Source organism: Cricetulus griseus, chromosome 8 (genome assembly GCF_003668045.3).
Source record: "Cricetulus griseus strain 17A/GY chromosome 8, alternate assembly CriGri-PICRH-1.0, whole genome shotgun sequence".
Classification (NCBI taxonomy): Eukaryota; Metazoa; Chordata; class Mammalia; order Rodentia; family Cricetidae; genus Cricetulus; species Cricetulus griseus.
In genome coordinates, this window is record NC_048601.1 from 31,348,747 (window position 1) to 31,364,192 (window position 15,446).

The following is a 15,446-nucleotide window of genomic DNA, read 5'->3' on the forward strand; positions in this document are numbered from 1 at the left end:
AATGTGTGCCTCAGCTAAGCTCATGACAAACTCCCTTGTCCATGGGCTTCTTTCTGCTTCAGTCCAGTTCTGTTTTCTGTGAAATACAGACCTTTGTCCTCAAAAGGGCAAGTTAATTCATTCAATAAGCTCAGAGTGAACACTAATGAGCTACAGAAGACATACAAAGTAGCAATTCTGTCAATATAAAACAAATAATACAGCTCTTCCTCTTCCAGGGATGGTGCTTAGAGGCACTCGAATGGTCCAGTGTTTGACATACCATTGTAGGCTTTCCTACAATACAGCCTCTAACGAAACTAGGCTGTCTCGAACCCCTGGCAACAGGATTGTTTACCTTTATACCAAGAAGACTGGGAAAGCACCTGAATCCCCATGTGGTGTGTGCCCAGGCAGACTTGAAGGGGTTCATGCTGTGAGACCCAAAGTCCTTATGAGACTGTCTAGACAAAGAAGCACGTCAGCAGGGGCTGTGGTGGCTCCATGTGTGCCAAGTGTGTCCGTGACAGGATCAAGCAGGCTTTCCTTATTGAGGAGGAGAAAAGGGTTGTGAAAGTGTTGAAGGCACAAACACTAAGTCAGAAAGCAGAATAAATATGCAGCTTTTAAAAATAAAGGTCAAGGCTTGGTCTATGGGGTGGGGGGGTGGGGACGAATAATATAAGCCAGGAGTGATGGTGCATACTTGTAATCCTAGCACTTAGGAAGTAGAGACAAAGCATCAGGAGTTCAAAGTCATCCTCAGCCACATAGCTTAAGGTCATTCTGGGCTCTGTCTCGTTAGAAAATAATAATAAAGGATTAAGGTGAAAGCAACCAGACAAATTAAAGTTGTTCTTCAAATTGAGGAATTGAAAATTGAGGAATTTTCATACAAGTGGCATCTTAAAGATTAATAAAGGAATGTAAGAGCAGAAAAGGTTTGTTTTTATTTGTTGTTACGAGGGAGTCACACCCAGGCCTCGGTGCATGCTAGAGGAGCACTTCACCACTGAGAGGCCTCCCCTTAAGTAGGGAGAGTTCTAAGTGTTAAACTGAGAAGCTAGGGAACTTATCAGGGTATCTATAGGAGGTTCACCGAATAGGCAGTGTGTATATGGAGTGGGGGACGGACTTAAACTTGCAGGGTGGATGATCCAGAGCTGTGTTCCCGTAAACACAGGAAGCAGGAACAGCAATAGGCCTGAGGCACAAGAAGTTATCTTTGAAATGATCAGTAGGAGCTGGGCATGGTGGTACATGCCTTTAGTCCCAGCACACAGCAGGCAGATCTCTGAGTTCCAGGATAGCGAGGACTACACAGAGAAATTCTGTCTGGAAACTGCCCCTGCTCCAAAGAAATGATCAGTGGGATAGCTGGAGGAATTAGCTTTGCAGACTGTACAAGCAACACATTTCCAGGACAAAAGAATTACAACTGTAGTGGCCAGATCTCTGCAGTTACAGATCTGAGCATCATCTAGGCATAATAAAGTCCAGTGCAAAGGGATGCACACCTTTGCTGCCTTATTTACTGTGAAGACTTCTAGGTGTGACTCTTAAACTGTATCTCAGCTGTGGGTCTCTCACACAATTAGATGTTATGTTCACTGCACATTCCCCCAAGACTGGAAGCTCCCTGCTATCTTTTCTCAAAGGCCCTTGTACTAGTTACCAGTCCTTGACATTTTTGGAGGTGGAGGAAGCTTTGGGAGGGGCTGAGTGAAGAAGTTACGTCACTGGCAGTCTGCCCCTAGTGGCGACACTGGAATCTCACCTTTTTCTTTTTCTGGCTTCCATAGAGTTAGCAGCTTCCTTTGCACATTCCCCAAACAAGCAGGCCAAGGAATAATCAATGACAGAAACTAAAAGGGAAAAAGAACTCAAACCCCTTTCTTCTTATTTTGACTCAGGTTTATTTGTCAGTTACTGGAAAATTATAGCCCCAACAAGCAGATTCTTTTTGGGTACTATTACTCAGTTTTAGACACATAAAAGTCTAATAAACATAAATAACCAAATAGAAAGCTCGTAACCCAGCTGGGCAGTGATGCACACACCTTTAATGCCAGCACGTGGGAGGCAGAGGCAGGTGGATTTGAGTTTGATGCCAGTCTGGTCCACGAAGCAAGTTCCAGGACAGCCAGAGCTATAGAGAAGCCCTGTCTCAAACAAGCATAAAAAGGGGAGCTCATAATCCAAGCCAAATAAGCTGCTTTATGGGTGGAGATTAAATGTCTGGCCAAATATATATTGCTAAGTGTGGTGGCACATACCTTAAATCTCTGTACTTGGTAGGCAAAGGCAGGAGGATCTCTGTGAGTTTGAGCCCAGATTGCTCTACTTAGTGAGTTCTAGTACATCCACAGCTACATTGAGAGACCATGTTTTTTTTTTTTAATTTTTTGAGTGTTTTGCTTGCATGTTTGTTTTTGTACCTCATGTCTGCCTAGTGCATCCGGAGGCAAGAAGGCGTCAAATGCCCTGGGACAGTAGTTACAAATGGTTTTAAGTCACCATGTGGGTGCTGAGAACTAAACCTGTGTCCTCTGTCAGTGCTCTTAACCCCTGAGCCATTCCTCCAGCAACCCCCATCCCAGGGTTGTTCTCACCTAAGAGCTAGAGGGCTGCAGCTGACTTAAGACTCTTCACACTGTCTCTCCTCCAGCGCCAGTCCCATGTTCTCAGGAAACATCTATTCTTCTCATAATGTCTAAGTCCTCTAGAGCAATACAACTTTGAAATTCAATCAAATCTCAAACACAAAGCACAGGACAGTCTTAACTTTATTGAAGTTCTTTTTTAATTAAAATGGTTTGCAGTAAACAGAGTAGCCTTTAGGGGGAGCAACTTCCCAAATGTTGCTTGCCCCATGACCTACAGATTGAAGTAGAATTTCTGCACTGATTTATTCCAGATCTCTTTTAGTATCGGTGATGAAGAGGTGATAAATGGAAGTAAGGAATTTGACCAAGAGAAGGCAAGGATAAGGCTCAGTCTGGAGGGCCTCAACTTGAAGTGTTCCACAGACATCGGTCATCCGGTTTGTGGCTAGTCAAGAATAAATTAAACACTACAGATTTGTCATCTCAGCAGATGGTAACAGAGAACTCAAGGCCAAAATCTGAGGATAGTGTGCACTAGGTGCCAACATCACAGATGCCACAGTCCATGGAGATTCTGAACAGCTCCCTTCATGTGTCCATCAGGCAGGCTTCATTTACGTTTCTTCTCCTGTGTGCTGGTGAACCAAGAGTCTAAGAGTTTCTTACTGTAGTACAGTTGCCAGGCATGAACTTGGACTGCCAGTATCAACACTAGGTACATGACGGAGACAGCGGAGAAACCAAACAGGAAGCGGTAGGCCTTGCCATGGCGGTAGAGTTGCTGGGCGGCAGGGAACATCTCCATGCTGCCATAAATGAGGGGAGCGATGGAGAAGAGCCCCATGCTGATCATGGAGAGCACCAGGTAGCTAATGTTGTTTCGAGGGAAGGAGAGAAGGCCCAAGAGAGAGGGCACAATGCTCAATAAATATGGATATTCCCACTGATAGGGCATAGCCACTTGGTCATGTGACAAGAGCCTCAGGTGTCCCACACACATCTTGGCAACCAACAGCAGCCATATGACCAGATGTACGTAGATCAGCTTCTTGATTTCACTCTTGAGCGTCACACTGTAAGGCAGAGCAGAGGGAGAAGCAATTTTCATTTAAATTGCTCCGACCACCAGGCACCGGTACTGGACACATAGATACAATCTGAATGACACAGCCTCTGATAGAGGCTGGGAAACATGAAGTATAAAACTCAAGTAAATACATATAAACCGAAGATATCCGCTATCCCAGGGAAGAACCAATTAGCATGAGATGGAAAGCCAGAGAAGGTTATATCTAGAGGAGAGAGCTATTTCAGCAGAGGTAATGAGACGAGTGGAAGTGGGCTTCTACGCAGAGGCAAAAACATGCAGGCACAAAGGAATAAGCTTTTTAGTATTTGTGTTTCAGGAAATCAACTGCCAAGGCACAGAGAGGTAGTAACAGTTACAAAGACCATGCATGTGTAGACTTCAAGACTGAAGAACAGTAATGGCACCTGGGAGGCTGAGGCAGAGGATCTCTGATTGGAGGTTGGCCTGGACAACGTACTAAGACATTATCTCACCAAGCCATGACAAGAATTCTGAGCTGTGGTTAGAAAGATGGCTTCGTATCACAGAAACAAAGGCCATTAGGGGGAGGCCTAGCAACAAGGAACACAGTTTGGGCTCCCTGTATTTCTCCAGATATAGTTTCCATGAGAAGGAGGCACATCTCTTAGTCCTGATCTTCTCGGGGTCTCAATTATATCCTTTTCATATTGTCACAAGCAAGGTGTCTGCTCTAGGTACGCATGAAAACAAGAGCATCCATTAGGCAGGGGCCTAAAGTTGAAAAAGAAGGGTCCAAAGGGCTTGTCATCCTTCTGTACAGAAAGAGGCCAAGAACCAGTTGAATAATTCAGTGGATTTAAGGGGAAAATTAATTTGTTATAGGAAATGTGGGAGGTAAGGAGAAAAGAATCACTTCTGGCACTCAAGCTCCTTGAAGGCAGGACCCAGATTGGCTTTTCTTTCTTTTTAAAAATTTATCTCATGTGTATGTGTGTGCACCACGCACACGCCTGTGCTGTCGGGAAGCCAGAGGGCATCGGAACCCCTGGAACCGGAGTTGCAGGTGTTTGGTTGTGAGCCTCCTGATGTCGGTGCTGGGAACTGAGTTTAGACCCTCTCCAAGAACAGCAAGTGCTCTTAACAGCTAAGCCAATGTGGGGGTCTCTTCAACCACCACAGCCAGCAGAGTTAACAATCTGCAGGAGGCAAGGTAGTTGTGTGGGTTCAACACAACTCAGTACCTGGTGTTGGTTTAAACTTCAAGAGTCTGACCCCAAGTATTTTACTTTAGGCATATTTAAGTACAGCACAATTTGATGAAAAATTCCCTGGTGGTAATTAATTTCATCTTGTGTGACAACAAAGCTTAAGACATGACTACATCAAAACTCTTTGTAAAGTACACATGACATCTTCCTAAAGACAGGGTCAACAGGGCGGCTGTGGTGTACACCTTTAATCCTTGCACTTGGCAGCAGAGGCAGGCAGATCTCTGATTTCTAGTCTGGTCTACAGAGCAAGTTCCAAGACAGCCTGGGGACTGGAGAGATGGCTCAGTGGTTAAGAGCACCTGCCGCTCCTGGAGGCTAGCATGGACCCCATACCAAGCCGCTATCTCACAAAATCACTTCGGGGTTTGGTCCTCAGTACTAGTCTCAGGTGGATTTAAACACGTCTGTAACTATAGCTCCAAGAGATCCAACACCCTTTACTGGCACTGCATTCTGCCAGCACACCTGCTCTCGTGTGGGCAAACTTACACACACACAAACACACACGCGCGCGCACACACACACACACACACACACACACACCACACCCTTTACTGGCACTGCATTCTGCCAGCACACCTGCTCTCGTGTGGGCAAACTTACACACACACAAACACACACGCGCGCGCACACACACACACACACACACACACACACACACACACACACACACACACACACACACACACACACACACACACCCTTTACTGGCACTGCATTCTGCCAGCACACCTGCTCTCGTGTGGGCAAACTTACACACACACAAACACACGCGCGCGCACACACACACACACACACACACACACACGCAGTTTTCTTTAAGAATGTTAGTTTTCAGACCACACACACACACACACACACACACACACACACACACACACGCACGCAGTTTTCTTTAAGAATGTTAGTTTTCAGACCAGGCGCATACTCGGGAGGCTGAGGAGGGAAGGCCGTGAGTTCCAGGCCAGCCTGAACTCTAGACACTGCGGGACCTCGATTTGAAAAAAGAAAAATGATGTCTCCAAGGTCATTCAGAGGGGCTGAGCATCGACCCCTGAGCCTCTGCAGGCCAGATCCCCTCAAAGCACGAGGCGGGCGAGGGCAGGCCACTGGGCTTCCCGGCCTGTAAACAGACCCGAGGCGCTCGCCGGAGCCGGGGACCCGGTAGTACGCGACAGCTGGCTGGGGGAGCGGCACCGTGAGGCTCGCCCGCGTCGCTTCCCGAGACCCGCAGGCTCCTCCCGGGGAAGGCCTCAGTGCTCCTGGCTCACCTCATACCTCATCTGGTAGTGCATGGCGACGCGCTCCCGGTGCTGAAAGTCGCTGCCGTCGGTGCCGGCCGCTCGCGGGCCTGCCCGAGACGCCATCGTTCAGAACCAAAGCCCAGGCCGCTCACGCCGACCCTCCGGCTCACCCACCACGCCAAGCCCCGAGCGGAGCCCTTCCTCGGGGCTCAGTAGGCTTCCAGCACCCGGCGTGCAGCTCCGCGAGCACTTCCGGCCTCTCTATCCCGGGAGGACCGACTCTGTGGTTTCTCCTCCGCGCGTGCGTTCTTGGTCTTTCTGGCCAGCCTTACCGCTCCTGGAGTAGGGCGACTGAGGAATTAATTTAGTCCCTAGAGTTAGCACTTTTACTTGATTACAAGACATTTTAAAAATTAGTTATTTCTTTGTGTATGCGTGTTGTGTCTGTTTTGTAACTATGAGCACCACGTGTGTTCCTTGTGCCAGGAGAGGCTGGAAGAGGGTGTAAGATAGACTGTTGTTAGCTACTGTGCGAGCGCTGGGATGCAAACTCTTCTGGTCTCTTAACCACCGAGCCATCTCTCTAGACCCTAAGTTCTTAACTGCATGTCTATCTAGACTTGGCATCTTTGACTAATTGCCCAGTGGCTGGTTGCATGCGCGCTTAACACTTTGTTGTTGTTGTTGTTTTGTTGGTTTTATTTTGTTTTGCTTTTCAAGACAGTGTTTCTCTGTGTTAACAGCCCTGGCTGTCCTGAACTCGCTCTGTAGTCTAGTCTGGCCTTGAACTCACAGAGATCCTCTGCTGCCTCTGCCTCCCGAGTGCTGGGATTAAAGGCGCGCGCCACCAATACCAGACACCCTTACACTTCTTACAGCTCCACACAACCTTGGGGTCAGGGTCCAGAGCAAAGATGTCATGCTCCTGAAAATGCAGTGCCAAGCAAGAGGCGTCACCCAAAGGCTGAGGCAGCACAGAGGCAGCCTTCCCCATTTCAATGCTATGTATCCATAGTGGCAGGATCTGAACTGAGACCCTGGGGCCTTGAGGGCCAACTGGGAACAAAGATGGTGGCGAACGTTTGTAATCTCGTCACTCACTCAAAAGGTAGAGGCAGGAGGATGAGGAATTCATGAGGTGTTATGTCAGGAGTTAAGAGGCCGAACTAGGCTATGTGGGACCTATGTGTCTTTAAAGGGGGGAGGTGGTGCTGGAGAGATGGCCCAGTGTTTAAAAGCACCTGCTCTTCTTGCAAAGGATCCAGGTTGTTTGGTTGAGACAGGGTCTCACTATGTCCTGGAATTCTCTATGTAGACCAGCCTTGAACTCACAGAGTGTTTGTCACCACTCAGGGCGTGTATATATCTGCATACCAGATGTATGCCTGGTACCAGATGAGGCCCAGACAGGGTGCAGAATCCTCTGAAGCCGGAGTTCTTGTTCTGAGCTACCATGTGGGCTCTGGGAATCAAAACTGGGTCCTCTGCAAGAACAAGCACCCTTAGCCACTGATCCCTCTTCAACCCTCTGGGGTTTGGGGATTAAGGCCCACTTGGCAGCTCATCATGCACTGAAACTCCAATTCCAGAGTCTCTGGCACCCTCTTCTGGTCTAGGTGAGTACTACACACATATAGTGCATAGGCCTACATGCAGGCCAAACACCCATACACAAACAACAAAAAAAAATTAATTAAAAATTTTAAAGGCTGGGGGCTGGAGAGATGGCTCAGAGGCTAAAAGCACTGGCTGTTCTTCCAGAGGTCCTGAGTTCAAGTTCCAGCAACCACATGGTGGCTGACAACCATCTGTAATGAGATCTGATTCCCTCTTCTGGCCTGCAGGCACAATACTGTATACATAATAAAAAATTAATCTTAAAAAATTTTAAGGCAAACAAATGGTTATGCTAGGCATAATAGTGTATGCCCGTAATCACATCACTTAGGAAACTGAGGCATGAGTTTGAGGTCAGCCTAGGTAGCAAGTGAGATTATCTATCTATCTATCATCTATCTATCTATCTATCCATCCATCCATCCATCTATGATCTATCTGTCATTTATATACACACATCTAGTTGCTGTATGGAGTGAATCAAGATGAAGTCTATGTCAGTAGCAGAAGCAAGAAGTAATCCAGTGGCTTGAGAGCTGGCTAAGAAAGATTTTTGAATTAAAATATTTCTGAGGGGCTGGAGAGATAGCTCAGAGGTTAAGAGCACTGACTACTCTTCTAGAGGTCCTGAGTTCAATTCCCAGCAACCACATAGTGGCTCACAACCACCTTGAATGAGATCTGGTGCCCTCTTCTGGTGTGCAGATATACATGAAGCAGAATGTTGTGTACATAATAAATAAATAAAATCTTAAAAAAAAAGATTAAAAAATATTTCTGAGAAGCTGCAGGAAGAAATAGTAAGGATGGCATTTCTTACTGATGTGGAAAACTTTTCCAACATGTAATTTCAAAACAAAAATGCAAATTCCTTAAAAGCAAGTATCAGGGGTTAAGGGCACTGGTTGCTCTTGCAAAGGGCCCAAGTACAATTACATCACCCACATGGCAGCTCACAACCACCTATAACTCCAGTTCCAGAGGGTCTGACACACACTTCTGGAAGCCTCTAACACCAGGCATGCATTTGTGGACAGACATACATACCAGCTAGCCTGATCTACATAGTGAATTCCAGGACAGCCAGAGTTACATAGTGTGGCTCTGTCTCAACAAAACAAAACAATCTAGATCCTTTGCAAGAACAGCAGGTGCTCTTTACCACTGAGCCATTTCTCCAGCCCTCTATTTTTTTTTCTTTTGGTGGGGGGAGAGGGGATCACATACCTGGTTTAAATTGCAGTTCTATTTCTGTGATAATATCATTTCATATGTTCAAAGATGCTGTCCAAGTGGCCTCAATTCCTGTTTGATTTAGCCTCTCAAATGTTAGGACTAAGGCACAGGGCACTGAACCTGGCTTCTTAATGTCTTTGATTTTGCTCATAGTGTCACAAGGTTAGCATGAAGAATATAGGTGTGTTTGGGGGGCAGACATGTGTGTGGGTACTTGTGGAAGCGGTTGAGCTGAAGTTACAAATGGTCATGGGCCTCCTTAAGTGGGTGCTGAGAGCCGAACCCCAGTTCTTTGGAAGAGCAACAATTGTGAATTCCAAAGGCAGGGACCAGAACTGAGTCCTCTGTGTCCCTGCAGCTCAAAGTGCCTGACAATGTGTAAACATTTGAGGAGTGTTTCTTGAGAGATGAATTTCAATGAGACACAAAGGGTCGTCTCCAAAGCACTGTGAAGAACCCCCTCAGTCAGGCATTCCATTGCATTAGGCCTGTTTTTTCTTTTTTTTTTTTTTTTCTTCTGTGCTTCCTGTGATTAACTTAGTGTGTCAGCCTCTGTGAGTCATCCTCAGGCCAGAAACACCAAGTACACATGGAATGTTTAATAGATGTTTGGGGCGTGAATGAAGCAGGGAGGGGCCTCCTGACCCTTTCCCCAGAACTTCCTTAGACTTTCCCCTGACTCTGCTGTCTGCCCCAGAGTTGAGCTATTTTTGTTTTTCAATCTCAAATCTGTTGCACCATGCTTCCTTTTTTTTTTTTTTTTTTTTTTTTTTGAGACAGGGTCTCATGTAACCCAGGCTAGTCTTGAACTTACTTACTATATAGATGAGATGACCTTGAATTCCTGATGCTCCTGCCTCCACTACTTCCCAAGTGAGGGAAACTTTCTTTATGCTCTGATGCTTTATCCCCCTAATTCCCCTGAAGACATTAGATTATCTTCTCTACCTCTCTGGGTCCAGAAACCTGTTAGTTCTCCAGACATTGGTTATTACACCACATTGGTTTGGTTCATGTTTGTGGTTTTACTTTTTTAATCCTTTTTATTAATTTAGTATCAGGAGCGCACTTGCTCACGCGAGCGCGTGCGTGTACACACACACACACACACACACACACACACACACACACACACACGGTATGTGTGAAGGTCAGAAGACAACTTAGGGGAGTCAGTTCTTTCCATTATGTAGGTCTCAAGGAATGGACTCAGGTCATCAAGTTTGTAATTGCCCACTGAGCCATTTTGATGGCCCTTGTGCTTTTTGACATTTTTGTTTTGTTTTGTTTTGTTTTGTTTTTGAGACAGGGTTTCTCTGTATTGTTTTGGAGGCTGTCCTGGAACTCCCTCTGTAGACCAGGCTGGCCTCAAACTCACAGAGATCCTCCTGCCTCTGCCTCCCGAGTGCTGGGATTAAAGCTGTGAGCCACCAACGCCTGGCCCCTTGTGCTTTTTGAAAGTCAAGGTCTTACTCTATAGTCCACACTGACCTGCAACTCACTATGCAGGGCAGAGGGACCTTAAACTCAAAGCAATGAGCTTGCCTCTATCTCTTAAGTGCTGGAATCCCAGGTCTAAGCCTCCAGGCCCAACTGCATTATTTTGTTTTTCTCTGCCCAGTACATTATTAGAAAAGAAACAAGATGAAACATCAGACAAAAAAGTTTCTGTTGTTGTTTTGTTTTTCTAGACAGGGTTTCTCTGTGTAGCATTGGCTGTCCTTTGTAGACCAGGCTGGCCCTACCTCCTGAGTGCTAGAACAAAGTACATGTACAATCACCAATGGGTAGCAAAAACGTTTTTGAGGCAGGATCTCGCACTGTGTGGCCCAGGCTGACAGCCTCCAGGGGATCAGGATGAGAAGTGTACATCAGCATTCCTGCTTCCACTTGGTCTCTGGTCCAGCTGCTCCAGGTGTGGCCTAAAGCTGTCTTGCTTTCTGCTGAATTAACAGGGTAACACACTGCAAGTGTTCAATGAATGAATGATGCCTCTTCCAAGGATTGGCTTAACTCTAAATAAGGCTTTAACAAGAGAGCCAGTGAGTCCTCACTGGACCTGCAGAGTCCCGCCCAGTGACTAAAGGAAGGAGAAAATCTGGGCATCTCTGTCTTCATGTTGCATCAACACCTCTATCCCTTTGCTATCTCAAGGTTTGAATCAGCTTCCCAATCAGTTGTGCCTGTAGATGTGATAGGCATTTAAAAAGCACTCATCTTAGCCAGGTGTCGTGGCACACACCTTTAGTCCCAGCACCCTGGGAGGCAGAGTCAGGTGGGTCTTTGAATTCAGGCCAGCCTGGTCTACAAACCTAATTCCAGAACAACTAAGGCTACACAAAGAAACCCTGCCTTAAAAAAAAAAAAAAAAAAAAAAAAAAAAAAAAAAAGGATTCTTGAGCTGGAGAGATGGCTCAGAGGTTAAGAGCACTGTCTGCTCTTCCAGAGGTCCTGAGTTCAATTCCCAACAACCACATGGTGGCTCACAACCATCCATTATGAGATCTGGTGCCCTCTTCTGGCCTGGAGGCATACATGCAGACAAAATACTGTATACATAAATAAAAAGATTTAAAAAAAAAAAAGGATTCTGAAAAAAATTTAAGTACTCATCTTCAAGACTGGTAACTAAAGGCCAATTTTCACCCATTGTACCTGTAGCTCTGTCCTTCCCCTTTAAGAATGAAGATACCAAGGGAGAGCAAGAAATTTATTGGGACAAAGCCCAGGAGATGGCTTTGCAGGTAGAGGGACATGCTACCAGCCTGAGTTTTATCCCTAGGACCCACAGGGTAGAAGGAGAGAACCAACTCCTGCAAACCATCCTCTGACTTCCACACATGCTCACATGTCCACATACATACACATACAAGTACACACACACACAAAGGGGTGGGGGAGGGCTGGAGGGACAGCTCAGTGGTTAACAGCATGTGCTTTTCTTGTACAGGAAGGAAGCTCAGTTCTCAGCACCATAAAGCAACTCACAGCCCCCTGTAACTCTGGTTTCAGGGAATCTGTCGCCCTCTTCTGGCTTCCATAGGCACTGCATGAATGTGGTGCACATACATACATGCAAATATTCATACACATAAAATAATTCTTTTAAAAAATAAAATAGAGGGCTGGAGAGATGGCTCAGAGGTTAAGAGCACTGGCTGCTCTTCCAGAGGTCCTGAGTTTAATTCCCAGCAACCATATGGTGGCTCACAACGATCTGTAATAAAATCTGGAGCTCTCTTCTGGCCTGCAGGCATATATGCAGACAGAATGCTGTACATATAATATAGAAATCTTTTTTAAAATAGATATAAAAAGGATTTATGGGGACATTACAGATTGCCAGTAATAAGTTTTTGCCTCGTCTTGTTCCAAACTACCACAGCAGTACCTAAAATTCTCCAGTGGTTGTTCTAAACCTGAAGGAAGGCACAATCCTCGTTCTAATTTGGCCCCTCTGCTCTGATCTCCTTCTGAACCAGTTTTCCTTTTCAGTTTGTTGCCAGAGCCAGGAACAGTCAGCCTGGGAGGTAGTCCTTTCCCTAGCTACTGCAGGACCCTTACTTCAGACTGGAGGTAGCCGTCAATTAGAGTGGTTTGGGCAGAATAGAATAGAATGCTTAGCTATGCATACTTATTGCCTCCCTTTTTTGTTTTAACTTTAGAGGTAGTGTCTTATTTTGTAGCTTCGGTTAGCCCGGAATCCACCAGGTCAGTCAGGCTGTCCTTGAACCCACAGAGATTCCCCTGCCTCTGCTTCTGCCTCTCAAGCACTGAGAGGCCTGCACCACCGGCTCATCCCATTTTTTGTTCTTCTCCTGTAAATTCCTAGAGCTACCATCTGCACTCCAAAAACAGGGTTGAAGAGACTGGTCCTCTCATCTTTTCTGGTATGGCCACACTGAATAAATTCCCTTTTCTGTCTCTTATTTTTATTTTATGTGTACAGTGTTTTGCCTTCGTGCAAGTCTTTGCACCACACACATGAAGGCCCACAGAGGCCTGAAGAGGGAGTCAGATCCCCTGGAACTGAGTTATAAATGATTGTGAATTGCCACATGGGTACTTGTAATAGAACCTGGATCCTCTGGAAGAGAAGTCAGCGCTCTTGACCACTGAGACATCTCTCCAACGCTAGGTGTAACATGAATGCTCTTTGTAGAGGCTTTGATGTAAACATTTTCATTTAGAGAGAGAGAAAGAGAGAGGGAGGAAGGGAGGGAGAGTTTTCACGGAAAGACAACCTATGGGAGTCAGTTCTCTCTTTGTACTATGTGGGTACTGGGGATCAAATTCAAACCCTCATTCACTGAGTCATCTTGCTGTCCTTATTTTAATTTTTTTAAGTTGTAGTGTTTATAGCAATAAATCATAGATCTAATATTCTTTTCTTTTTGTTTTTGAGGCCTTATAGCTCGGGCTTGTCTTGAACTGGAGATGATCCTCCTGCCTCTGTCTCTTGAGTCCTGTACTTCACTATACCCAAGATTTGGGATTACCCACCCCATTCTCTTGGCAGGTTGTCACTCTGTAGCCCAGGCTGGTCTCATCCACAGAGGCCTTCCTGCCTTGGCTTCCCAAGTGCTGGATGGGATTGTAACATTATAGGCAAGATATTTCCTTTTATTTTTGTGGCTGGCGGCCAACAAGGACAGATCAGCCACGAAGGCCTCAGGCACGCTTCGGGAGTACAAGGTGGTGGGGCGCTGCTTGCCCACCCGGAAGTGCCACACACCACTCCTATACCTCATGCACATCTTTGCGACGAACCATGTGGTGGCCAAGTCCCGATTTTGGGCACAGATGAACAAGATGAAGAAGTCATCCGAGGAGATCGTACACTGTGCAGTGCGACCTGAGGCCCCACTGCGGGTGAAGAACTTTGCGGTATGGCTGCACTACAACTCACAACATGACACACACAACATGTGCCAAGAATACCGGGACCTGACCGCTGCTGGAGCCGTCAAACAGTGCTACCAAGACACGGGTGCCCTGCACTGTGCCCGTGCACACTCCATTAACCTGATGAAGGTGGAAGAGATTTTAGAGGGCAAGTGCCGAAGGCCTGCTGTCAAGCAGTTCTTGGGCTCTGAGATCAGGTTCCCGCTTCCTCACCGGGTGTTGCAGCGCCAGCACACACCACGCTTCACTACAAATAGGCCTAACACCTGCTTTTAGACAGACATAATAAAACTCAAGTGTCTTGCCTGACTCAAAAAAAAAAAAAGATATTTCGTTTTATTTATTTATTTATTTTGTTTTTTCGAGACAGGGTTTCTCTGTGTAGCTTTGGAGCCTATCCTGGCACTCGCTCTGGAGACCAGGCTGGCCTTGAACTCACAGAGATCCGCCTGCCTCTGCCTTCTGAGTGCTGGGATCAAAAGTGTGTGCCGCCACCATCTGACTATATTTTTGTTTTTGAGACAGGACCTAACTCTATAGCCCAGGCTAGCTTCAAACTCATGGCCCTTTTTATGCCTCAGTCTACCAAGTGCTGAGATTACAGCTCTGAGCCACCATTCCTGGCTTCAACAGGAGCGTTATTCCTCATGCACAGGAGAAAATCCAGGGCTGAAAGAAGGCAACTCGGGTGAGCGCAAACAGCTGGTGTGAGGGGTGGAACGCAGACCACAAGCCCCGTCTGTTGCTTTCTGTGCCCTCTTGCCTGGTACCAAGTCCTGGGCAGTACCTCTTCCTTCTAGAGCTTTCGAAACATGCCTTCTTCCCCCTTTCGGGGCTTTCTGGAAGTCAGTCTGGCTTGAAATCCCTAGGGGAGAGTTTCAGACTCACTCCCTGTGCTCTTTTCCCCAGCTGGGGCTGGGGGCCAAGGGAGTGGCTTCACAGGAGATAGAAATAAAATGGAGGAGGCCTGGGCTGTGCCTGGCCACGCAGTATTGCCAGGAGGCTAGGAGGTGAGGGGGAGGAGAAGAGCTGGGGTATTTGGCTACCACAGAGCAGGTGTGGTGGGTTTTGTGGAGCTGTGTGAGTGGTGGGTATTAGAAACAGGGTGAAACAAGAGTGCTTGGGTAGCATTAAGTGGGGACGAGGGTCTCTAACTCTGTAAGGTTGACCGGGGAGAACCTGAGTTATCAGAAGGGAAGAATGGTTTTCCTTCACTGAGGAGGCAGTTCTCCATGCCTGCCCACTCCTGGTGTTCACACTGGGTCCCTGTGCTACGGGCTGAAAACAGGCACAGTGGGGACCCGAGAGCTGCAGCAGAAATGAACATGGAAGGGCAGGGCACAGGGATCAATCTGGTACCAGGCAAGAGGGCACCAGAAAAGGCTTTCCTGAGTTGGCAGCCGGGAGCTGGGGCTTCTAGGTGACTTATGTTGAGCTCTGAGTTTGAGACAAGCATTGCAGGTAGAAGAGACTGCCTGTGCAGAGACTTGCAGCTCAGCAGGCAAGAACCAGAGAACAGCAATATAGGAGGAAAGGC

General features: G+C 46.8%; 2 protein-coding genes and 1 pseudogene across 3 annotated transcripts; 2 read left to right on the top strand and 1 right to left on the bottom strand.

The window, feature by feature from the left end:
• Nucleotides 1-241: 241 nt before the first annotated feature.
• Nucleotides 242-594, top strand: LOC107977309 (annotated as a pseudogene).
• Nucleotides 595-2,747: 2,153 nt separating this feature from the next.
• Jagn1 (jagunal homolog 1) lies at nucleotides 2,748-6,408 on the bottom strand. 2 transcript variants are annotated; one of them, XM_027429097.2, is made up of 2 exons: nucleotides 6,186-6,408; nucleotides 2,748-3,658 (listed from the first exon to the last, which is right to left on the bottom strand). In XM_027429097.2, the coding sequence occupies exons 1-2, from the start codon at nucleotides 6,272-6,274 to the stop codon at nucleotides 3,196-3,198; spliced, it is 552 nt and encodes a 183-aa protein (XP_027284898.1). In that variant the 5' UTR covers nucleotides 6,275-6,408; the 3' UTR covers nucleotides 2,748-3,195. The 2 variants fall into 2 exon arrangements, with proteins under 2 accessions (XP_027284898.1, XP_027284899.1); XM_027429098.2 differs by having other exon boundaries at nucleotides 6,179-6,366.
• Nucleotides 6,409-13,276: 6,868 nt separating this feature from the next.
• On the top strand, nucleotides 13,277-14,185 carry LOC100750746 (60S ribosomal protein L18a-like). The gene is made up of 2 exons (XM_035449030.1): nucleotides 13,277-13,282; nucleotides 13,613-14,185. The coding sequence occupies exons 1-2, from the start codon at nucleotides 13,277-13,279 to the stop codon at nucleotides 14,183-14,185; spliced, it is 579 nt and encodes a 192-aa protein (XP_035304921.1).
• The last annotated feature ends 1,261 nt before the right edge of the window (nucleotides 14,186-15,446 follow it).